General features: G+C 45.0%; 1 protein-coding gene and 1 long non-coding RNA gene across 5 annotated transcripts in view; one reads left to right on the plus strand and one right to left on the minus strand.

The window, feature by feature from the left end:
* PHYHIP (phytanoyl-CoA 2-hydroxylase interacting protein) lies at positions 1-13,097 on the minus strand. Of its 3 annotated transcripts, none has more exons than XM_031950871.1 (5): positions 12,749-13,097; positions 8,493-8,680; positions 7,186-7,360; positions 6,292-6,409; positions 1-5,147 (listed from the first exon to the last, which is right to left on the minus strand). In XM_031950871.1, the coding sequence occupies exons 2-5, from the start codon at positions 8,658-8,660 to the stop codon at positions 4,613-4,615; spliced, it is 996 nt and encodes a 331-aa protein (XP_031806731.1). In that variant the 5' UTR covers positions 8,661-8,680; positions 12,749-13,097; the 3' UTR covers positions 1-4,612. The 3 variants fall into 3 exon arrangements, with proteins under 3 accessions (XP_031806731.1, XP_031806732.1, XP_031806730.1); XM_031950872.1 differs by lacking the exon at positions 12,749-13,097 and adding an exon at positions 12,427-12,447; XM_031950870.1 differs by lacking the exon at positions 12,749-13,097 and adding an exon at positions 8,796-8,867.
* Positions 13,075-24,417, plus strand: part of LOC116421420 — a 20,045-nt gene continuing 8,702 nt past the window's right edge. The window contains exons 1-4 of one of the 2 annotated variants that reach the window (XR_004231766.1): positions 13,075-13,204; positions 13,765-13,822; positions 16,332-16,391; positions 18,507-19,912. This is a non-coding gene — a long non-coding RNA (uncharacterized LOC116421420). Of the gene's footprint in view, positions 13,205-13,764; positions 13,823-16,331; positions 16,392-18,506; positions 19,913-24,417 lie in introns of those variants that run through there. The other variant, XR_004231767.1, reaches the window with a different exon arrangement.

Raw genomic sequence — 24,417 nt, forward strand, 5'->3', positions numbered from 1 at the left:
ATTGCTGATTTCTTTTTTTTTTTTTTTTTTGTTAATCCTTTTCTATAATCTCCTGTTATTTCCTTTATCCCAGAGTCTACAGAACAGTAGATCCCACTACAATCTTAAAAGAAAGCTACAGATAAACTAATCCCCACAAAGGCATTACCCCATCCAGAAGCATGTAGACCTCAAAATACAATCTAAGGAGTAGGCAATGTTTAACTCAAAGCAGTGAATTACTAATGGCAGCACATAAGAAGTCAAAGCGAGGGTGGATAACATACTTGGGGCACAGGCATCCTTTAAATCAATCACATGATGTATTGACTGCCTATTCCACCATGGTGGCATATCACAGCATTTGTTCCAGGTAGAAAAATTCTAGAGCCTAGAGGGAGTGAAAGAAGGGGTTAACTTGAACTCAAGCCACCATTCTCCTAAATAAATATTAGGGATCTCTTGCCCCTTCCCTCCTCGTGGTTGCCTGATCCAGGGAGGGCTGCTGTTTCTCTTGCTTCATCACCACCTCTCTCCACCCCCACCTCTTTTCCCCTATCACATCTGGTTCTAATATATTCCAGATGTAGTGGTGTAGCTTTTTTATGGCCAGTTGCCTTTAGAGGCCTCAACTTGGCTTCCTGAGGGCCCCCTACCTCAGGGGATGGTGTCTGGTCCCCTGTGGTGGTCTCTGCAGAGACTGAAAGAGTACGTGACAGGGGCCTTGTGGCAGGCAGCCTTACAGCAGCCCACTGTGTGGGCTTGTCTGCTAAGCTGCAGCAAGGAAAAATTAGGTTCCACACCTTGGAAAAGGAAGAAGGCTCAATAGGAGGGGCTCCAACCCAGAGGCTAGTGGGATAGGCAGACAATAGAGGGAAAGTGTGAATGTATAAATGAGCTTGTCCCTGTCCGTGTCCATATTGGATAGAGGAATATACCAAGTATCATCAGAAGTGTACATGTGAGTTTTTAGGAATGTGTACAAAATATAGGTTGCTTTATGAATGCCTGAGAGTTTAGCTTTATGGACATAAATATTCCATCTGGACCCCTCCCCCGAGATTCTTTTCTGCTGCTCTCATCCCCGTTGCCTGCCCTACCCAGGGAGATAAGGTAAGCGCTTCAGCCCTACTGGGGAAGGGGAGAGACAGTTGGAGGACGTGAGATTCTCCAGTTGTCTTCCTTCCTCTTAGCTAAAAGACTAACAGTATTGTGTGTGCCTTTACAAACACAGTTAATGTGTCAGTCTACCTATTGAGTCAGACCAGAGGAAAAATGAGCTTCTGGAACTGGGCTGGGAAAGACCCTTGCAGCAAATTCTTACTTCTGCCCAGTTGATGATGATGGCTGCTCAAGAGCACAGAAAGAAGTCCCCCAATTAGAATTGAAAAGGGTAAACCATCTCTCAAGCTCCTTTGCTCTTCCACCTCATCCCTTTCCTTCCCTACTCTCACCCTCAATAGAGTGAGTATGGGAGATAGAATACCAAAACTCCAAGAGATAATCTTTTTTTCCCAGGAGATGAGGAAGACCTGGAAGATCCAACAGTGAGCCAAGAATTTCCCAATAAATTATTCCTAGGGTTACCAGGGGAAGCGGTGGAATTTGTTCCTTTTAGATCTTAAAGAAATAAACACATAAAAAAAAAAAAAAAAAGGGCAAGATTCTCATTTGACTCAGAAAGTTTCGTGCAGGCCTACTCGAAGGAGGTTAACCTTGGTGACCTTTTGCCATCCCTTGTAATCCTAGGCCTTCTGAACTCTCTGCCCCACCCACCCTTCTCATTTAATCTTTTTTACCCTCTTTTCCCCCGTTTTGGGCACGGCAGTGTTTTATGACTCCACAGCTCCCCCTGGTGCTAAACTAGAGTGGAATTCCCATGTTGCGAAGCTGGGGCAGGAAAGTAGGAGAGCCCCAGAGAATGTCACTCAGAGCCCCAGAGAAGGGCTGGATGAGGTCCTGTCTTTAATCACAATTACCACTTCAGTAGCACTTTCAATGTTTGGAAATCATCCCTATTTTACAAATGAGGAAACTGAAGCAGATGAAAGTTGGGACTTACCAAGAGTCGTTCAGCCAGGAAGTCTGAGGCCAGATTTGAATTCATCTTCACAACTCGAGGTCCAGCACTCTGTCCAATGCGCCAACTAGCTGCCCCTAACCTGAGACCTGCCACTGGACAGCCCCAGTCCTGGGCTAACAGTCCCCTCTGACATTCTGACATCAGGACTTTTTCCTGGAAGCCGCCTTTCCCTCAGCCTTCCGACTGTCCTCCCTTCTGTTCAGCAAGGATGCTCATTAGCTACCTTAGCGGTTCTTGAGGGAAGCACACAAAGAACCAGAGGGCTGCTTGGCTTTTTCTGGATCTTTTCTGCTCAAGGCAGAGGGGCCATTTTCATAATTATAACTGATGAAGAGGTGACTCAGAACAGCAACCTTTTAGAGCCTGGGTAGGGGGAGGGATATCCAGGTTCCGAATTTAGGCAGCAAAGTCTCCTGGAAAGAACAGATTAGGAGACTGGTCACAGGTCTACTGGTATCTAGCTGCAGGATCTTAAAACACGCCAGTTACTCTGCTCTATGCCTTGGTTTCCCTGTCCCCAAAATTAAGGCACTAGACTAGATTGATGATCTTTACCAGCTTTCTGATTCCTGGAGAAGCATGCTAACCCCTTTTTCCAAGAAGGGGGGATTACAACACAGTGTTCCTCAATCCTACTTCCTTTTGTCTTTGGAACAGGATTCCTGAGATCCCTTTCCTGAATAAATCTAGTGATCCTGAGAGTACTTCCAACTTTCCATTTTAGATAGGAAATGCATATGAACCCCAGTCCCCAACCCTGCCCCAAGGAAGGAGTAGGTGGGGGCTCTGGTGGTAGTGGTTTATTGATGCACATTGTAAGCACAGCACAGGCAGGCCATCAGCAAAGGTCAGACACATGGACTGGGGCAGAGGGGAAGGACCTCTTGCTGGCATTGTAGTAAGCAGAGGGATCAGGAAGGGCCAAAAGTGTCTGTGTCCTCTCCTCCTCCAAGCATCTCAGAGCCCAACCCATTCATAACAGCTACTACCTTCAGCCCCATCCCAGGGGGTCCTTTAACCACTCACCCTTCCATCTGGGGGTACAGTTGTCTTGTAATCAGAAAAGTATCTGCTATTCCTTTGGCCCCCTTATCTCTGAAAATTGCTGTCACCTCCTTATCTTGCCTGACTTAAGCTCTGACCTCCCCTCAACTACCAGTCTCAAGAAGGGATTCACCTTCTGTCAGACCCCTTCCTGGGAGGCCACCCTCTGACCTGTGATCACATTTAATTAACTACTATGTGAAATCAGTGGGAAGCCCCAACCCTGGCATGTTTTCCCTGAGAGTCTCAAGTAATCTCAGGGGAAAAGGGACACCGTGCCCAACTGAGACCTGCTCTGGCAAAATCCAATGGGCCCTGATAGACTATGGCAGATTCCTCCAGGTGAAAAGAAAAGGCCTGGGCAAGGTGTTTATAGGAGAAGCCACAGTCTGACTAATGCACAGGTACAACACAGGCACAGCACCATGGCAAACAGAGAGAGAAGCAGCCTAGCTAGGCATGGTGCCAGGGGCCCCTGGAGGAAAGTCTGTGGCACTCCAGCTCCATGCTGGCCCTGATTGGGGTAGAGAGTCCGCTCCTGGCTGGAGAAAGGGCATTTCTGAGTACCAGTGCCTTTCTTATCCCTTACTCCCCCATCCTCAACCCCAATTAATTAAAGTATAAATTCTGCTGCTTTGGGACAAAGGGGCAGGTGCCTCAGGGCACATCAACTCCCTAGAAGGAAAAGAAAGGAAAACAAAAACAAAAACAACAGCTAAGTGCCCACATGGCACAGAAAAGAAGGCCCCTATTCTGGGAAGGGGCAGGGTGGGAGTAGCCATTCCTAGGGATAGAGCTGGGGCAGGGGACAGCCAAGGAGTCACATTGAAGGAAACTATTTATAGGGGAAAGAGGTCTGGGCCTGGATGGGGGAGCTGCTTAGAGAATAGGTGTTTGAGTACATGGCTCAAGAAAAGACATGGGGGAATTTCACGGTTGGCTCTGAGTAAAGTAACCTGGGGCTGAGGAGAGCTCCCCAAGCCTCCTTACACATCTTTCCGGGAGACAAGCATCGGGAAGATGGAGCCTAGAGAGTCTTCCTGGGGGCTGGGCCTGGGACTGAGTCCCAGTAGTCCTGTCCAGGACTAGGACATCACTACCTGGGGACAGGCAAGAGTCAGTCGGGAACAGCAGAACAGGGACTAGAAAAGAAAGGAAATCTCAGGAAGAGCCAACCCACCCCCACCTGGGCAAATCTATCCACATAGGATGGGCCACCCCTATGGAAGCACTAGGCAGACCCTTATGAGGAAAGACTTGCATGACTTGCTTCCAATGGGAGTGAGAAGTTGCCAGTGCCGGCAGAAAAGGGGCTGCGCTCACCCAGGCTCCCACTGACCCACTAGTGCTGGGAGAGAGGTGGGAGGCGGCGTAGCCTGGGATGGGAGTCAGGAGGAGACAAGAGAGAAGCCCAGCTCCCTGGGCCAAGGCCAAGTGTTCCCTCCCACTTCTCCCTTGTCCTCTCCACCTGGATCCCCCACGCCCCTCCCCCAGCCCCGGGAGTCCCTAGCGGCCCACACTGATATTGCAGGTCTTGCAGCTGGGGTCCTTCTTGGCGTCGGCAGTGGAAAGGCTCATCAGCTGGTGTCCACTGATCTCTCCCAGAGTGCCGAGCGACAGGTCGACGGGCTCGGTGTAGATGAGCTCCAGGATGAGGTCCTGGGCGTGGCGGAAGATCAGCTCCCCGTCCTCCACACTGCAGGTCAGGAATTTGTTACAGGCAATGTCCAGGAGGGGGAGGCGGTCCCGGCAGAACCGGTCACCCTGGGAGCCCTTGGGGGCCAAGACCAGAATGGCGTAGTGGTAGGCTGTGTACATACAGTAGAAGTCCGCAAAGTAGAGGTTGGTGCTGGGGTTGAAGAGGCGCTGGGCCGGGATCTGGAAGCGCCAGCGGCCGTACGGGGAGTCCTGAGGGGGCTGGCCTGTGTTGAATTCCGTGTTGCAGCTGAAGAAGACGCCGTGGAGCATCCCACTGGTGGGAGAGCCGTGGCTGCCGCTGTTGTCCTTCAGGTAAGGCTGAAGCATGTTCCCACAGTGAGTCCTGCTGGGACAGGAGGGGGTGGGGAGAGAAGGGCTCTGTTAGCAGCCTGGGGCTGCCTTGTGGCTACAAGACCACGGAACTACTGCTCCCGGCTCCCAGGCTGCCACATCCATCACTAGTCCCCTCAGGTCAGACCCACGGAAGCCTCGCTCCGGGGGCCTCCCAAGCACAGCTGCTGAGTGTGATCTTGTACAGTAAGGTCTGGCTGACGCCCAGCCAGGCTCCCTAGGCCGGGAGAGCCTGAGCTCTGTCCATTGTACCTGCCTGGCTTCCTCAAAAGTCGCCAGTGGGGTCCCCTCCAAAGGGGGCTGGGCTCAGCACAGAGCCTGGCACGTAGTAGTCACTTAATGACACTTCTTAACTGAGTGGAATAGAGTTAAGGTCATGGGAGGCAATGGCAGAAAGGGCTCCGGCTCCGGGTTCAAATTCCACTTCTGATGACTACTTCTGGGACCTCGCATTAAGCACTTAATCACTCTGGACCTCAGTTTCCTCACTTGTTAAATGAGGGGTTTGGATCCACTGCCTCTGAGATCCCTTCTTGCTGAGACTTCTGATCCCATATTCTCTCAGCCCTCTGTCCCTATCAGAAGCTGATTTAGCACATTTAGCATAGGACAGAGACTTTGCCTTCTAAACCACTGCCCAAAGGCAAACACTTTTTAATAGTTTTTTCTAGTAGTGGGGATGAATTAACACTGATTCTCCCTATTGACTAAGGAAGTCTACTGGGGAGACAGCAGATCCATTCAGTATTAAGGGTCAAATTGGGGAAGAGGGTGAAGTTACAGAGCCCACATGGGGATCCACCCCCAATTTGGCGGCACCGTGTTCTGCCCACTGAGCTAAGCAGGGTGGGCGTGGGCACACACACACACACACACACACTCACACACTCACACACACGCACATACACACACTGAGGACCCACATGTCCCTGATTCCCTCCTCACCTGAGGATGCTGAGACAGTTCCTCACAGGTGTGACGAGAAGGCAGGGATGGGCTGGGTACCAAGGGGGATAAGAGCTCCAGAGAAAGGAATAAGAGGAGGGAAAGGCTGACCCAAAAGAGAGGGAAGAACCAGGGGGCAAGACAGGCGTGATCCCATATGGAAACCTCTGGGGAGCCCAGCCACACTGTACCTGGCGTGCTGGAAGTACTCCTTGTGCTGGTTCCGGTAGAAGACAGAGAATCGGAGCATACGGCCGGCTATCTGTTCTGCCTTCTCTTGCAGCTGAGCCAAGTGCTCTTTGGCATAATCTACAAGAAGCCCCAGTGATCCTGAGTGCTGTGCCAGCTTGGGCCCATGCCGCCTTTTGCCACCCAGCCTATTCTCCAAATCCCCCCCCCCACACCCCTCCTAATTATGACCAACCAAATCCCCAGGACAACTGGCTGTATCCTGGATTTGAGGTAGGTTCATTAACAGAGGCAAGAGGCAGACCCCAGCCCCCAGCCAAACCCTGAGGCCTAGGCTTTGGAAACATCCCCATCCTCACAACGCTCTTTTCTTTTTCTCTTTTCAGTGTTTTCCCCCTCATCTCCCCTTCTCTTCTGTCCCTGAGGAGAGCAGCAGATCAAATAGTCTGTGCTGAGATCCTGAGCTGGGAAGACCTTAGGGAGCTTCCCTTCCTGGGAATAACTGAACTAAAAAGACCCTCAGGGAACAGGACAATAATAAATATCTCAATAGGGAAACATTCTGGGGGTGGGAATCCTTCTGACACCTTTCAAGTCATACTAGTAAATGAATTCTGACAGTGGAAAGGGGGAATTTTGTTGGAGAAGCCTGGGAGGGTGCCAGGTCTGAATATTCTCTACTCATCCTACTGTTGTGTTTGGGTAGAAGGGAGCTGAATCCACTATTTTCCACACAGAAAGACTGGGAGGAAAGGATAGATGGGAATTGGCCCCTTGGTCAAATCAGAAAGCTAGAGTCAAGGAAACTCATTTGAGGAACCTGTTGGGGAACCTTGCCTTTGGGCCTAGAGGTTCTGGAGCGAGAGTTGTTCACGTCATAAAGGTCCTTTCCTTACCTCCGGTGCAGAACTCAACGGTCTCGCTCCATCCAGACACCAGATATTCTCCATCACTTTGCTTCACCGCAGTTTGCACAGCTACACTGTACTCTGTGCGGGGGCTCAGGAACCAGTGGCCTCTCACGGTCATGGGCAGAGGCACTGCCTTTGCCACCAGTTTTGTGGGCACATCCTACAGGGCAGGGTGGGAAGATGAGAAACCAGGATGTCAGCCGAGGTGGCTCTGCTGCCTCCAGCATACCTGAAACCTTCCTGCTACTCCCTAGGATACCGCCACCCCTGTGGGGAGGGGTAATGAGGGCCTAAGGCTCGGAAGGCTCACACCACCACCCATGAACTAACCGCCATTTCCCCACTGATAAGTGTGGGACTCCGATTGTCCCCGCATCCCCTAAGCCCCAACCCTCCCGAAATCCAGTTTTGTTGGGAGCTAGAAAAGGTAGCCTAGTGGAGGAGGGGCCCTAAGGCTGGGGGCGGCGAGGCCTTTTTTTTTGAGCAAGACTTCTCCAAGAGCACTCCGCACTGCAGGGCTAGTCTCCACGGCAACAGCAAATGCTAAGAAGCCGGGGAGGAAAGAAAAAATGACTTAAGCTGGGGGGAGTAGAGGGATGGCGGTGGTGGTGGTGGTGGTGGTGATGTTAAGCATTCAGTTGCTGTGGCAACTGGCCTGCCAAAAGACAGCCAGATCAAAGGAAACAGTTCCAGAGGGGGGATGGTGAGTAACCTGTTTTGATGTTCTATAATCACGTGGACTCCTTCTTTCCCCCCTCCCTCTTCTCCCTTCCTTGCCCCCCAATTTGGGAAAGTGGAAACCTTCCCTCTATGCTCGCCACTCTCCTCAGAATGGAGGGAGGGTCTCCTTCTGTGGAAGAGAAACCTCACAGAGGAAGGAACCAGTGGGGAACATTGACATCTTCCCAGACCAATGGCCGGAGAAGGTACAGGGATAGAAACTGGGGGGCTGAGGCCCCCTGCCCTGAGTCACTGAGAACTTGAGTAGAATACCCCCTGTTCATGGGGACCCCCCCAACCAACATCTACAAGGGGTTCCAGAATCTAAGCTTAGGGCTGAATTTGAGCTTGAGGCTTGCACCTCGCAAAGAGGGTGTCAATCCCCCTGCCTTACTCCCCGTCCCTGCTGGCTGCCTTGAAGCCTCGAGAACCGTCCAAGGGGTGCTGTTGGGAGAGGTTTGGGTTAGAGTGCAGTGTGGGGGTGATATTATTTCTAAATTTCATCTTGGCTTTTCACCCTCTAAATATTCCTGGGGGTAAGGAGGCAGTCCCCCAGTATGTCACCTACTCACCCTATGCTTGAATTTGTTGGAGTTCTTATTCTCCTTCTTGTTGAGGTCAATGAAGTAATGTGTGACCCTCTCTAGGTCACTGCCCTCCATGGCCCAGGAGATGCGAAAGGAGTCACAGGTGATGTTATTGATCTCAATGCTGTGTGGGGTGGACAGCAGCATTTCCATGCTCTCCTCTGGCTCAGTTCCTATGGGAATGGTAGGGGGAAGTCAGTGCTACTTCCCTGTGATTTCCCCAGCACCATTTTTTCCTATCACCTTCCCCGCCAGTCCCCTACCTTCCACTTTCACACATATGCAAACCTGGGTTCAGAAAGGCATTCTTTGCAGCCGTGCCAGTGTCCCTGTCTCCCCAGATCTGATCTGAGAGAAGCATTCAGGGAGAATCAGGGTTATGTAGAGTGGGAGGACTCTCCTCCCCCAGTTTGGGATGTGGGAAGGGTGCCTTCTCCCATTCTGCAGCCCCCTTGCAGTTCTCAGCTCTCTGCAGAGGGGAAGGCATAGCAGACGGCACCTGGCAGGTGGCAGAGGCATGAGAATGTTGCAAGCACAGGGCAGGACAGATTCTGAGCAGATGGAGCTGGGGAGGAAGGGGGGTGCCTCTGGGCTAGCAGACATCAAAAAAAGAAAGGGACAGTCATGGGGGAGGGGAGGAGATGATAGGGAAAACAAAATGAAGGAAGATAGAAAGAGGTAATTTTTAGGGAATGCAATGGAGAGAGAGGAAGCAGATTCAGAGAGATTTGATGGTCACAGAGACATTGGAGAGAAGTGGGTATTTTCACCTTTATCTCTTTTTAAAAAGAGACTCTCATAACTTAGGTCAACACAGGCATGTACAGCTGCAGAACAGGTGCACATGGAAGGAGGTCATCTATAGGATAGGAGTTCATATACTAATGTCTCAGGCCCCTTCTGTGCTGTAATCTCTCTGCCATTCTTCTCTCCCCTGTCTTCCTGGATCTCTGTGTATCTCATGATATCACGATATCTTTCTTTTATCCTCTTATCTGTCCCATCAATAAGTGCTCAATAAATTCCTGCTTGGTTGTAACATCATTTGTTTCATATTCCCCTTCTCTCAACATCTCCCCTACCCTTCTGACTTTTCACAGGAGAGATGTCAAAGGATAAGCATGATAATTCATATCTAAATTTGGCTCGCAAATCAATCTCCTGAAGACAACTGCGTGACTTAGGTGGCATGAATATTGTTCTCTCTACTTAGCTGAAGAGGAAACTTATAGAGTGAAGAAATGGTGACTTGGGGAGAAAGCAACTGAGGCAGATTTTTGACCTCAGTTCAAAACTGAGATCTATTGACTTCAAAGCTAATATGCTATTCATTATGACACAACTTTTCTTGCCTCTAAGGCAAAGTTATGTTTTTTTATTCCCATCCAGTTGCAGTTATGTCCACCGGCACCAGTACCATCATGGGTGATTTTAACTAGAAGGGGCCACAGGAGAAAGAAGGAAACTCTTTCAGTCATGTATCAAAGATATCCCACTGGGGTGACTTCCTCAGGCATGGGGATGCCAACTTAGGGATTCTACTTGAAGTAGTAAGTAGGGGATCTTTTCCTTGTTCTGTAATGGACCAAGACAAGAGGAAGCCTGGAGATGAGTGATTGGAGGAGCCCTGTTTCCTGAAATCCCATTCCCCTTTATTTTCCTATTTCTTTTACAACCTCATGCTTTCTTTCCCATTCTATCTTTTTTCTTTCTTTTCCTTTTTATCACGTATCTACTTATGGTGTAATGGAAAGAGTTCTGGGCCTGAGAGGCATAGGCTGAAATCCCACTCTTGATATTTCCTAGCTATGGGATGATGGGCAAGTCTCTTAATCTCTGAACCTCTGTTTCCTCATCTGAAATAGGGCAATAATGCTTACAGAGCACAGTTGTTGTGGGGAACAAATGAGTTAAAAGTGTACTGAAAAGTAATATGAATTTTAAAGTGCTATATAATTTTTTATTATTCTTCCTGATTTACTTTCAGTCCTTCATTCTCTCTCTCTTTTCCTTCCTCTTTTATTTGTCTTTTCTGCTTTATACCACCCAGGTCTCTGCAGAAACCCTGGCTTTCCCTTGCATGTAATGTCCTTGTCTATTCTGTCCATTTTGCAATGAGTTAGGGGAGCTGTGCTGAGTTTAGGGGGTGGATTTACTTTGTACCTGTCAGAGAAGGAAGTGCTTTTATTTTTAGCTAACAGTTCAGCTCATACTTTCCTTTTCAGTTAAAACTGCTCAGAGCCTGGCAGCTCCCCATTTAACTGTGAGCTGTTCAGCAGCAGGCACGATGTAAGTGTAGGGTTGGAGGTAGGACTGGGCCTTCAATGGTATCATGTTATCCTTTCAACTCCAAGGTACTTCCTTGCCACCTGTGAGGCTCAATCAGCTACACCTGGCACTTAACACAGTTCTAGGCACACAGTAGGTGCTTGATAAATACTCACTAACTGTGGCAGCACTCTTTGGATGCTTCTCTAGAGGATATGGGCTGTTCATGAGCAAGGTAGGATATGTAGATGTCACAACCCTTTGGAAAATAAGCACCCAGGAGTAACCGCAGGGCCACAGGACAAAATCTGCTGCCCGGGGAGCAGCCCTGGGAGAATGAGCCGGCTACGAGATTCCTGGGACAGGGCCCTCTGAGTCTCTGAGCCACGGCTGTGGTGCCCCAGCTCACGCACCCAAGAGGCCCCTCACCAGCTTGTGTGGAGGGGGCAGGATGACAGGCCGGGGCCCATAGCTCTTCGGGCTCTTCTAAAGGGAACAGCTGCTGCCTGAGGAAGAGGGGACTGCAGAGGGCGGCCGTCCGGCCTGGGTCATTGCCCCGTCCTGCTCAGTGCTCTCTCTGGGATCTGGGGTCTGAGAAGCCCCTCCTCAGCCTGCCCCGGAGGGGGAAGATGGCTAATGCTGGGACTGTGGACAGAGGGAGCCGTCCGGATAAGTTGGGAAGGGCAGGGCGTGAGCCTGGGCTGAGACAACACCCTAGAGGAACTCCCACACCCCATGTTCGCACACACAGAGACACACATCCCCACACCCACACGCCGCACATTTGCAGAGACGCTGCCCCTCATACACACATGCCCATGAACATCCACCCCCATGTGCAACCTGCCGCACCAACTCACACGCTTCCCCATGCCACGCCAGATCCACAGAGTCTCCTCAGGCTCCCACTGGCCATGGTGACCTTCCATAGTTTCACAGTCCCCTGGGCTTATCCCCACCTGGCTGTTCTATCCATGGACACCGTCACCCGGGAGGGTGGGAGCGTGTTAGCTCGTGGGCAGAGGCAGGGGCACGCAGTGGGCCCAGGACATGTGTGCGGCGACCCCAGTGCCCTCCCTCGGCACACAAGCCCACGAAGGCAGAATGACCAGCTTGCTTCCTGATACACTTTGACAGTGTCCATGTGTCAAAGCTGTGGCAAACCTGTGCAGGTCATACACCCACAGAAACCTGCATCTGACACCCCCAGGAACATGAGCCTCTCTCCCACCTACCAATCACTTTCCTGCTCTACAGCTACACCTCCCCACATGGAGCGATGGCAGGAGCCCATTCCTCCCCCAGGTAAAGGGGCACCCCCACGCCTGTATGTGCACACATGATACACGCCACTTAGCCAGGCCTGCCATCTTGCCGCACTGTGCACACGCCAATACATGCCAAAGTAGCCCTCCACCCAGAAACTGCTCCCTGGCTCTTCCCACGGACCCCCACATGGACACAGGAACTCGGAAGCTGGCGCACATGTCCACGCAGGTTAAAACACATTTTGGCACAAACAAAGACCCAAGCACTGCTGTCCCCCCCCCAGGGCACTCGCACTTCTCTGTACGTCTAGGGAGAGACCCCCCACCACCACCATGCATACATGCTGCGCACACAGGCCCCCACATTCCTGCCACGCACATACCCACAAGCAGCCCATATGCCAGCAGAAGTCTTTCCCCCCGACCTGCTGCGTCCCCATTGGCACCGCTTACTGCAGCAGGACTGGTCACGAGGTGACTGAGCAGTATTGTGCCCCAGAGCCCCAGTCCAGCCTGCACTTTTACCAGAAGCCCCCCTGAGGAGGGGGGAGGGAGCTGCCATTTGTCTTACATACATGCCAGGGTGAGCGTCCAGAGAGATGGCACAAGAGTCTGGCTCTCCTCACTACCCCCTTCTTCCATTATCCCAGCGGTTGTAATGCCCCGGGGGGCATCAGGCTGCTCCTGGGAGGGACAGCACCTTACCTGTCTCCACCAGGTACTGCAGCAGAAGACCTGGCAAGGACGGGGACTGCTGTCCGGACCTGCTCCCACAAGGGGATGGGGCCGGCAGAAGGCACTGCGCTCCCGGCTTTACAAGCGGCAGCACTGGCTTGCTGGGCTCCTGGCAGCTGAGGACCTTTCTTCCATGCGGCTTCTTCCTCTGGCAGCGCCTGTTTCTTTCTCTCTGGGGCACACACCGCCTGCTGTCTCCAGTGAAACGTCCCCTAGCCTCACAGAGAGGGGAAAAAGAAAAACCAAGGCAACGTGAAGGGGAGAGGGGGGAGAGAAGAAGAGAAGGAGAGAGAGGGAGAGAAAAAGGAGAAGAGAGAGAGAGAGAGAGAGAGAGAGAGAGAGAGAGAGAGAGAGAGAGAGAGAGAGAGAGAGAGAGAGAAACTGAATCTGGCTCCACCAATGGGATCTGTGACTGCACAGCGTCAGGTGATAAAAGAAGCTCTGTCCCTGCTCTCTCCTGGGTGGGAGGAGGAAAGGGCAAGGGAGGGGGGTCTCCCAGGGAACGAACAGAGTTGCTTTTGATGGTGAGTGACATGCTTCTCCCCCCACCCTCCCATCCCTCCTGAAGGAAAGTTACCTTCCTTCTTTAAACGTCTGACTTGAATGAGGCCCCCAAACTTCAAAATGATGGTCCGTAGGCAGAGAGGACGGCGTATGATCTGTCAGTGAACATTTACTAAGAGCCCACCATGTGCCAGGCACTATGCTTAGTGCTGAAGATATAAAAAGTGGCAACAAACAATCCCTACTCTCAAAGAGCTTGCAGTCTAATGGAGAAGCAAATAAATATGTACTAAAGAGCCTAAACAGGATAAGGAGGAAATAATTAAGAGAAGGCACTGGAATTAAAAGTTGTTGGGACAGGAAGCCCCCAACTCAAGGTTTCTGATTGGGGAAATTTGAGAAAAACAGAGAAACAAGTAGGTTGGGGATGAAATTCTATTGTTTAGGGAAGTTACCAAGAGACATCTGCATTCTTTCCTCAGCCTGATTCTTGCCGGGTCTCAGAACTTTTCATCAAAGAATGGCTCAGTTTCCCTCCAGGTAAGGAGAAAGGCAATAAGGTCTTCTGCAGGAAGGGGGTGGGGTAGTGAACTAGGCTTGGTTGATGAGCGTCAGCTAGAAGTTAAGGATCTATTAGGGAAAGGAGTGGGAGAAGCAGTGGAGCCAGAAGGGTGTGGAAAATACACATGAAGGTAAATGGATGTCAGGGTTGTGGGAGAACAAGCAGTTACTTAACTGTGCCCATCCCTGTTAAAACTTTATTATCAGCATAGGTCAATCTCAGGGCCCATGCTAAGCATATTCTCCTATGCACTGGACATCAGTGTGCACACTCACTCCTGCAAGAAAACATTCTACTTGACAAGAAATAAGGATTGTGAAGTGATACTTTGAAAAAAGAATGATTTAGGGGATTGTAATCAAGCAATAAGCATTGATGGAGAAACCATTATGTTGCCTAATACTGTGGGGGATAACAAAGGGATATAATAAGATATGGTCCCTGCCCTCAAGGAGGTTATAGCTTTGCTCCTAGGATTATACACATGATACAGCAAATGAGAGACTGTATAATAATATACAAAACTTGCCACTGAGATAATTAGTAAAATAGTAATTCAGAGACTTTAGAAATTGATTTCATTTAACTCAATTCAACCAGAATGAGGGAAAATTCTGAGTACTAAGTATTAAGTGGGGGCATTCTGTATGCTAAATATTGAGTGGGGGGGGATAAGTATGTGTGCTAAGTATTGAAAAGGAGTGGGAGAAATTGATTTCATTTAACTCAATTCAAACAGCATTTACTTACTTTGTGCTAAGTATTGGGAATGAGAGAAAATTCTGTGTACTAAATATTGAGTGGGGAGATCCTGTGTGCTAAGTATTGAGTGAGGGGGGGGAATACTGTGTGCTAAGTATTGAGGAGTGGGAGATCTTGTGTGCTAAGTGCTAAGAGGTGAAGACAAAATGATCAATTTCTTCACTTAAGAAGGTTGCATTCTACTGAGATGGACAGATTTTCAAGTTTTATTATTCAAGTTTTATTTTTCTTGAGATGGACCTGTAATTTTAGTGACTTGGGGAAGTCCTAAAGATGAAGTTAATTCTTCCAGTGCAAGGTGACACCCTCCATAGAGGTACTGATATATTTGAATCACCATATGTCAAACCTGGAACTTGAAATCAAATCTCCCTGACTTCTATCTAGTATGCCTGATGTTCCTGAGTAAATGCAAAGAAACTTAGAGGGGTAGAAGAAGAGGTGAGAAAGGGCCTGTTGGAGGAGTGGCTCTTGGGTTGTGCTCAGAATTATGTGAGATGGAAGTGAGGGATGAGCACTTTTCAGCTGGTGCATAGGCATGAGGGTAGGAGATGGCATCTTGTATATAGGGAACACTAAATTGGCCAATTTGTTGGAAACAAAGAATGCATGAAGGGCCAGGGAAGACAGATTGGAGCCAAACTGTGAAGAGCTTGAAATGCCAAAAAGAATTTGTATTTTTATCCTAGAAGCAATACAGAGCCCCCAAAGATTCTTGAGCAGAGGAAGGCCAAGATCTGACCTGTGCTTTAGGAATATCGGTTTGGCAGCTGTGTCAAGGATGGATTGGAGAGGGGAGAAGCTAGACAAAAGGGAGACTGAGTCAGGCTAGAATAATCAGGGAAGGCGGCCTGGATGAGGAAATTGGGACACATCAAGAAAGAAGCATCAGTTTCATGGAGTACTAATGGAACATGAAAGAGAGGGGGTATTGGTAGGGACTCAGGTAGAAAGCAAAGTTATTAATAGCAAATAAAGTTCTGAAGGAGTAACAAGGGGAGCTTTGGTGAAATACTTGTCAGTATCAGTGATGGTGGTCTGCTCTGGGATAAAGGGAATTAGCCAAGACAGAATGGACACTCACAGAGAAAAAATGAGGGATACTTTCCAGGCTACTTCTAAAGAAAAGAAGTTGTAAGAGGACTGGGGAAAGAGGTGTGGGTCGAAAGGGAAGAAGAGTTCATTTGTCCAAGACAAACAAGAATCAGTCTTGCCTTAAATGGGTGGGGAACCTGAGCAAGTTTTGTCAGATTCTGAACCACAGAATGCAGCATGGTAGAGCAAAGCAGGATAAATTACTCCCTCTGCCAAAGAACTAGGCCCCTCCTCTCATACACCTACACTGAAATGTCAAAACACAGGAGATAAGGAGCAACCTAATCTTGTGGATATAGTCCACAATTAGACATTAAAGACATCCAGCTTTTAGTCCTTTTCTATTACCAATTACCAATATAAGAAAAAAAAAAAAAAAAAGAGAGAGAGAGAGAGAGATTTGGTTTAGTTTCCTCCTCTGTAAAGGCAAGGTCAGGTCCTGACCCATCCCTACATTCAACCTTCCACAATTGCTTGGTGGATGATGTATAGGAATATTTCTGGTTTGGAATGGTACTGAGCTATAGGGACTGAATAGTAAACAATTATGAATAAGAATTAATGGACTAAATACATATTTGTGGCCCCCTATAAACCTTCTTATTCCAAATTTTCTCCTCTCTTTTCAAGGCCCTCAACACTGTGTCTACATACCATCTCTCAGAAGATGTTTGCTTCCTCCTTTAGTGAGTAAGTACTATCATAAGCTATTTTCAATCCTCTAAACTTTATTTCTTCATCCACCTTCCATCCTGCCTCAGAGAGTGAAGTGATGCTTTTATATACCAAGGGAATGCTTTTATATACTTATGTCCATGATTTCAATTGCCCTCACACTCCCATTTACTTACTTTCAGTCTTTCTCCCTCCTTCCCCATTGCCTACAAACAAACTCAGGTCTTTCTTCTCCTAAAACAAAACAAAACAAAATGCTTCTGGAGACCTACTACCTGCTCAACTTAACATCTTAACATTTCCTCCCTCTTTACTGCTAAAATGATAGAGAAAATAATCTGCACTTACCACACACTCAATCCCCTGCCATGGGGCTTTTGTCCTCAACATTTTAATGGCCCCTTAATTGCACAAATCTAACTTTTTCTCAGTTCTCATCTCCCTTGCCTATTCTGCAGCATTTGATATACTGTTGCTTACTTATATCTTCTTAATGCTTTCTTCTTCTTCGCCTACTGTGACACTGTTCTCTACTGGTTCTCCTCCTACCTGTTTAATCATTCTTTCTTCATCACCTTGTTTGGTTTCTTTCTTCCTACCCTCTGAAAGTGGGTATTTAATTCACAGACACAGAATCACAGAATTTCAATATTGAATGGAACAGCAATGGTCATATTTCCAGCCCATTCCTAAATAAGAATTATCATTACAATGTACCTGGCAAGTCAAAGCAAGTCAACAAAGGTCTAATGATTTCTTTGTTAGAACTAAGTCTCCCTCTATCATCCAGGCTGATGGCAACAAAGCAGTAACACTCCAGAGAAGGGCAACAAGAACTTTGAAGGACTTAGGTCAGTGATATATGATTATTGACTGAAAGATCTGAGTATGTTTAGGCTGAAGTAGAGGGACATGGCTATCTTTTAAGACTAACCAATTGGATTTGGTCTGCTTGACCCCCAGAAAGTGGACAGAAGCAATTACTCTGTATGAGTTTCCCTCTTCTTAGGAAACCAGATGACCTCCTAGCTGCTGCACACTCACTGTAGTGATGCTAAATAGTGCAGACACCTTCCATTGAAGTCTTAGGCCACTGAAGCTCAGAATTCACAAGCTCAAGAGAGATTGCCAATTTTAACCTAATTGACACTAGGGATTGCAGACATGTACCACGAAATTTGGTGCTCAGGAATCCTTAGAATGCAACAGCATGGTAGGTAGTAAGGCCCAGGTGCCTAGTAGTGGGAGCATCAATAAAGATATATGATAAGGTCTGCTGGACTTCTATCTTACTGGAAGGATTATAATTGGTGAATTTCTGTTCATTGAAGTGGTATGATCAGCCATGTGTACCCGGTAGCCAGGTCCCCAGATGGATCCAGATTCATAACATTTGGGAAGAGGAGATCCTGGTTGGATCTACACTGAAGAAGAGCTCCTGGGAGACCTAGGTGGCTCTACCCTCCAGAACCTGGTGATATCCAATCTTTTCTTAAAGAGCTTCAATGAAGGGGAAACCTCTTACCTTCCCAGTCAGCCTCTGGATTACTGTTTGTTTGTTTTTTTAATCTTTGGATAGCCCTAAGACTAAGGAAGTTTATCCTTATAGAAAATCTTCCTCTTTATCATTTCCATTCATTGCTTCTAATTCCACTTTCTGGGGGCTAAACAGATCAAATTCAATTGATTAGTTTTAAAAGACAGCAATCTCCCTTTCCTTCTGTTTTCTCTACTTCAGCCTAAACATCCTCAGATCCTTCATTTAATACTCATATGTCACTTACCTGATTCCTTCAAAGTTCTGGTTGCCCTTCTCTGGAGAGTCACTGCTAAGAACTGTGGTTCCTAGAATTGAACTTGATAGGCCAGATGTGGCCTGACCAGGGCAGAGTGCAGCATGAATAGGACCTCTGTAATTCTGGAAGCTCTGTCTCTCTTAATGTGGTCTAAGATCACCTTAGTTTTCTTAATTCCTATAAACATACTTTCAACTTCATTCCACTAAAATACCAAGGTCTTGTTTCAGCCAAATTGCTATAATGTACCTTTCAATCTGAACTTGTGGAGACAATTTCTTGAAACTAAGTGTAAGGCTTTATACTAATCCCTATTAAATTTTATTTTATTCAGCCCAATGTTCTAGCCTATGAAGATCCTTTGAAATCCTGATTCATCCAGTGTGTCAGCTATTCCTTCCAAATTGGCATCATCTGCAAATATTATCATCATATAATATATAAAATATTATATATCATATAATAGTATGAAATGTATATCATGCATAGCATGTCATCCATGTTTGCATTCAAATTGTTGATAAAAATGTTAAATGGTACAGGGCCAAAAAGATCCCTGGGATACTCCAATGGAGACCTTCTTCCAATATGAACATTGCATCATTCATATCTACTCGTTGAGACAATTCAATCAGTTCCTAATCCATCTAATTGTACTATCAGAGAGCCTACCTTCCTCTATCCCCAACCCCAACACAGCATCAATTATTCAACTGAAAATTTTACAAAGCTCCTAATTATATACCCACACCTTTTTTCTTAGCTTCTAGTTTTTATACCTTGACCCAAACAGAAATAAAGTTAAACATTTAATACTATTCATGAATCACCCATTCATGACTAATGCATTAGGTTCTGGGATATAGAAGAATGAAATAATATCTGACCTTAGGACGTTTACACTATCTTTGGAGGACACACTATGTATACAGTTAAGTCCCAGATTGATATTTTGTGATCCAGAGAATGCTAACAGCTGGGTTCAGCAGAAAGGATTCTTATAGAGGAGAGCACCTAAGCTGAGTCTTGAAAGAAACCAGTGATTCTTCTAAGTGAAGCTGAGGGGAGTAGTTCCTTTACTTGGGCAAAGGGATGGAGATAAAGGGGTATAATTGTATTGGGAGACAGCTAAGTAGATCTGTTTGCCTGGAAAGTAGAAGAATGAAAAGGGAGTAAGATGAAATATGTCTGCAAAGGTAGGTAGGATCCAGGTAGTGGAGAGATTTAACGTTTATGAGGAAGACACTGTATTTTATTCTAGAACAAAAGATCTTAGCTTGTTTTTGCATCATAAATCCCATCTCATGTTTAAAATAAAAGGCACAAGGTAAAAGAACCTCATTATACCAAAATAAAAATATCATTTTCCTCTCCAAAATCCATTATATCCCATATAAAATTATGGGCTCTTGTAGTCTGTGAATCCATGAAGATCCCCTATCCTAGAGACTATGTTGACAAGATTTTTGAGCAAAATGTCATGTTCAGACTTGTATCTTAGTAGTATTAATTTGGCAGCTAGCTCTGTGGAGGATGGCTTAGAGTGGTGAAGAATTGGAAGTGATGTGACCAATTAGGAGGCTATCACAACAATCCAGGCAAGAAGTAATGAAGGCCTTTGTTAAGGTGGTGACTGTGTAGAGAGGTGGTGACAGAGACAAGATGTCAATGGTAAGATAGCCAAGATTCTGCAACTGATTAGATATGGCAGATGAGGGGGAAAGGGATAATAATAACAGCTAGGACTTTTTTTTAAAAATAATAATAGCTTTTTATTTTTCAAAATACAAGCAAAGATAGTTTTCAACATTTACCCTTGCAAAACCTTGTGTTCCAAATTTTTCTCCCTCCCTCCCCTGCTTTTTCTTTCCCGAGACAACAGATAGGATTTATGTAACATTTTCTATATATTCTCATTTGATCCTCACAACCACTTTGTGAAGAATATTCTTAATTCTAGTGCCTTCTTTTAGTTATTTCCTATTTATCCTGCATATCTTGTTTGTTATTTATTTGTTGCTTTGTTTCACCCCTCCCTTAACCCACTAGACTGTAAGCTCTCTGAGGGCAGGAACTGAATTTTGCCTCTTTTCCAACCCTGGTACTTAACACAGTTCCTGGCACATAGTAAGCACTCAATAAATGTTTATTGACAGATTCACTGCTATTCTTTTCTTCATTTTGCCACCGAGGAAGAAACTGAAGCAGAGAGAGGTTCCCAGGTCACATCTCTGATTTAGGATTCAAGTCTGATCAGTTTTTCTGACTCCATGTTCAAAACTTCATCACTATATCACCTAGCTATCTCTCAAAGATGACTAAGGTTGCCTGAGAGCCTGGAGAGAAGGGGTGCTCTGCCCTATATATAATATAATTGTAACGCAAAGAGATCTAAGCTACAGGACAACTTGTGAACCATAGACTCAGGATTCCATAGGGTATATCTAAAAAAGGAAATGAAGCAAAAAAAGCAATGAATTGTTGAGAGGGTAAGGTGGGGATAGTCGAGGATGAGAGTATGAAAGAAAAATGATTTTAAAATGATTTTACCATGACAGACAAGGATTCTGACTCTCAAGAACAACTAGAAATTTCCCCAAGGATAGGAAAGAGGAATGAGTTGATCTTATCTTTGAGGGATGGAGTAGTGGTAGCAGTGTTAACTTTTTTGACTATACACTCAACACACAGTAGAACTACAATAGAACTCCGGTAAAGAGATCAAGAGGCTTGTAGCCATCTAATTAATAAATTCATGTCCTTTCCAACTCTACAATACATCTCTTGAATCTGTTGCTTCTTTTTAGAGCTTTTTTGGGGTATTGTGAATGGTTTGGTCTTTCCTAGTTCCTAACATAGTACCATCTTCCCACAATTCTCTTTACCTGTTTATTGACAATAATTTATCTGTGTGAAAATATTCAAAGTGCCAACAACACAGTTGTTGGCAAACACTTGACTTACTTGTCAATCAGAAAATTGTGTTTCATCAAGGGCAATGCCAGTTTAGAATACAAACTCATTTATAAGCTCTTACAAAGAAGGATAATGGAAGAATGGACAAAATCATTCATATTACAACTAACATATATTTACATAATACATTTAAGATGGCAAAACACTTTATATATTATCTCATTTTATTGTCACAAAATTCTAGGAAGATAGGTGCTATTATTATGCCCATTTTTAGAGATAAAATAGAGAGAAGCAGTATTGGGTAAAATCAATTTAAAGTAGAATTGGTGAGAAATCCAACTGAGTAGTCACCCCAAGGACATTTGAAGGTGAAAATGTAAGTACAGAAAGGGAAAATGGAAAATATCTACAAAGATTTCCATAGCAAACTTTTTTTTTTACCATCAAAGACAATAAATTCCATCATACTTGGATGCTAAAATCATAAATGACCCAAGATGTGGTATAGAAGAGGCAGCACCAGTACTAAAGAAAACAATGCAAAAGCAGCTGCATAAAACTTAAGAGTACATGGAGGAAATTCATGCAGAAGGTCAGACAATTCTTTATTTGCCTCTCCAAGGAGAACCAATGAACTATATTTTCATTTAGCTATCACTTATTTCTTTCTTCTCATTTCATTTACCATGAGAATGTCAACATTGAAAAAATTAATTTTCTTTGAATGTGTATCCTTAGTATATGGCACAGTGCATGACAGATCTTCATGTATCACTGCCCTTTCTTTCCCCTCAATAAACCCTTGTGATCCCTGATTGCCTCCAGGATCAAATGCAAAATACTGTGTTTGGCATTCAAAGCCCTTCATAATCTAACCTCCTACCTTTCTGGTCTTATTCTTTATTCCTTGCCAGGCACACAGGCCTTCTGACTGTTCCACAAACAAAATACTCCAGGCTTCTTCTCTGACAATCTCCCATGTCTGGAACACTCTGACTTCAGATCTTTCTGGCTTCCTTTAAGTGTCCACTTTCTATAGGAAATCTGTCCCATCTCCTCTTAATTCCAGCATATTTCCTCTTGCTAGTTATCCCCTACTTATCTTATATATAGTTTGTTTTATATATATTTATATTGCATGTTGTCTTCCCCTTTAGATTGGAAGTCTTTTGACTCTTTTCATAAATTCCCAGAGCTTAGCATAGTGCCTACCACATAATAAGTGCTTAATAAATGTGTATTTATTGATCAAAGTACTTAATAAAGGCTTGTTATTTAATTATTATCTCCTCATTAGTCACTGGACAAGGAATCCATATAGAGCATCAACAATTAAATTAAACTTCCCCTTTTCCCCCTCTTAGCATTAACCTCAGAAAGCATACTCTTATCTGTCACTTGAACCATATTCACAGCCTTTTCACCTGGGGAGCACCAGTTGGAAAAGACACTGGGCTTGCAAAGCTTTTGAGAATTCATTCAATGTCAGCTCCACATTATGGTAAAACATTGGAGTAAGAGTTTGTTGATTACCATGTAGTAATGAGGATCCATTTGAGATTAGATAACAAATCTGTAGTGGACCCAGCATTCAACCAGCAGCATAAGAAAAGGATTAGAGAAAAATAGATGGAGAGCAGAGATGATGATAATGATATCCATGATAATAATAACCAATGTTTTGTAGAGTACTTTAAACTTTACATACATTATTTCATTTGATACTCAAAATAGCCCTATGAGGTAACTGTTCTTATTAGACCCATCTTAAGGGAAAAAAATTAAAGTTGTGAGGTTACATGACTTGGGCAAGGTCACAAAGTTAGCAAGTGTTTAAGACAGGATTCTCAGGTCTTCCTGATTTCAAATCTCTATGACATATCACGTAGATGTGATGGGAACATCCTAACCATCACTTGACTCTGGACTATTATAACAGCCTGCTGGTTGGTCTCCCTGCTATATACATCTCTCCTTACTCCAGGCCATTCTCCAAAGTGATTTTCCTAAAGTACTGGTCTGATTTTGTCATCCCTCTTTTTGTAAATTCCAATAAGAGAAAAAAAATTCAACAAGAGCAATTAATACATCAAAAAAAAATTTAACACATATAAAAGTTATGCATTAATGAATATAAAGTTTCATGCCCATGGACCCCAACCTCTTCAGAGGAACAGGGAGAAGCATCTTTTCATATCTCTTTTTTGGAGTCAAGATTTTTTTTTTATCATTTTATAACATTCATTTTGTATTGTTTTCTAGTTGTTTTTTCCATTTACATTGTAGTTATTATATTCTATTTTTTCCCATCTCAGCTTACTTCACTTTGTATCAGTTCATATAAAGTTAATGTTAAGATTTTCCTATATTCATTATGTTTCTTGTTTATTATAACAAAGAACTATACCATTAATTGAATGTTTCACCATTTGTTAGTCATTCCTCAATCAATGAGCATCAACTGTTTTCAATTCTTCACTACCACAAAAAAAAATGCTGCTTTAAATATTTTGATGTATTTGAAACCTTCCTTTTGATCTTCTTGGGAATATTTGTTTAACTGTGGAATCTTTAGGTCAGAGGTAGGGACATTTTAGCTACTCTATTTGAATAATTCCAAATTGCTTTCCAAAAATTTTTTAAAACAAGATCATAACTCTACCAAAAATACTTTAGTGGGTCTTTTATAACCTCTCCATCATTTAACTATTCTCATTTTTTATTATCTTTGTCAATTCACTGGGTCATGAGGTGAAATCAATAATGTTTTGATTCATTTGTTTTAGTAGTGGTAATTCAAAATATTCTTTCCTAAGGTTCTTATGCAGTTATTCTTTTTAGAACTACTTGCTCACATTCTTTGACCACTTATCTACTGAAGAATGGCTTTTTGTCTTATATATTCTGTTACTTGTCTAGTTAACTTGCATAACAAAGACTTATCAAAGATATTTGAACTTATTCTCTCTCTCTCTCTCTCTCTCTCTCTCTCTCTCTCTCTCTCTTTCTTTCTCTCTCTCTTTCTCACACACACATACACACACACACACACACATCTGATTACTTCCCTTCTTAGCTTGGATGCGTTAATTTTGTTTGTGCAAAAGTTTTTCAATTTCATGTCACAGTTATTTTATCTTTTTAAATTGACTATATCCTGTGTTTGGTTAAGAATTTATTTACTACCTATAGCTGCCCATCTTCTAATTTTTATGGAATAATCTTTAATTTTTATATTATACATTTTTAATTTATTATGGAATATGGCATATGATATTGGTCTGAGCCTAATCTCTGCCAGCCTGCTTCTAGTTTTCCCAGTTTTT

This window comes from Sarcophilus harrisii, chromosome 2, assembly GCF_902635505.1.
Source record: "Sarcophilus harrisii chromosome 2, mSarHar1.11, whole genome shotgun sequence".
NCBI classification, from domain to species: domain Eukaryota; kingdom Metazoa; phylum Chordata; class Mammalia; order Dasyuromorphia; family Dasyuridae; genus Sarcophilus; species Sarcophilus harrisii.

What these genes read in the sequence shown, in the direction of transcription:
- PHYHIP (XM_031950871.1), bottom strand. Translation starts at nt 8,660, where the DNA reads ATGGAAATGCTGCTGTCCACCCCACACAGCATTGAGATCAATAACATC. An exon ending in CCAACAAATTCAAGCATAGG is followed by an intron (nt 7,361 to 8,492) that starts GTGAGTAGGTGA and finishes CCTGCCCTGTAG; the next exon opens with GATGTGCCCACAAAACTGGT. An exon ending in GAGTACTTCCAGCACGCCAG is followed by an intron (nt 5,148 to 6,291) that starts GTACAGTGTGGC and finishes CTGTCCCAGCAG; the next exon opens with GACTCACTGTGGGAACATGC.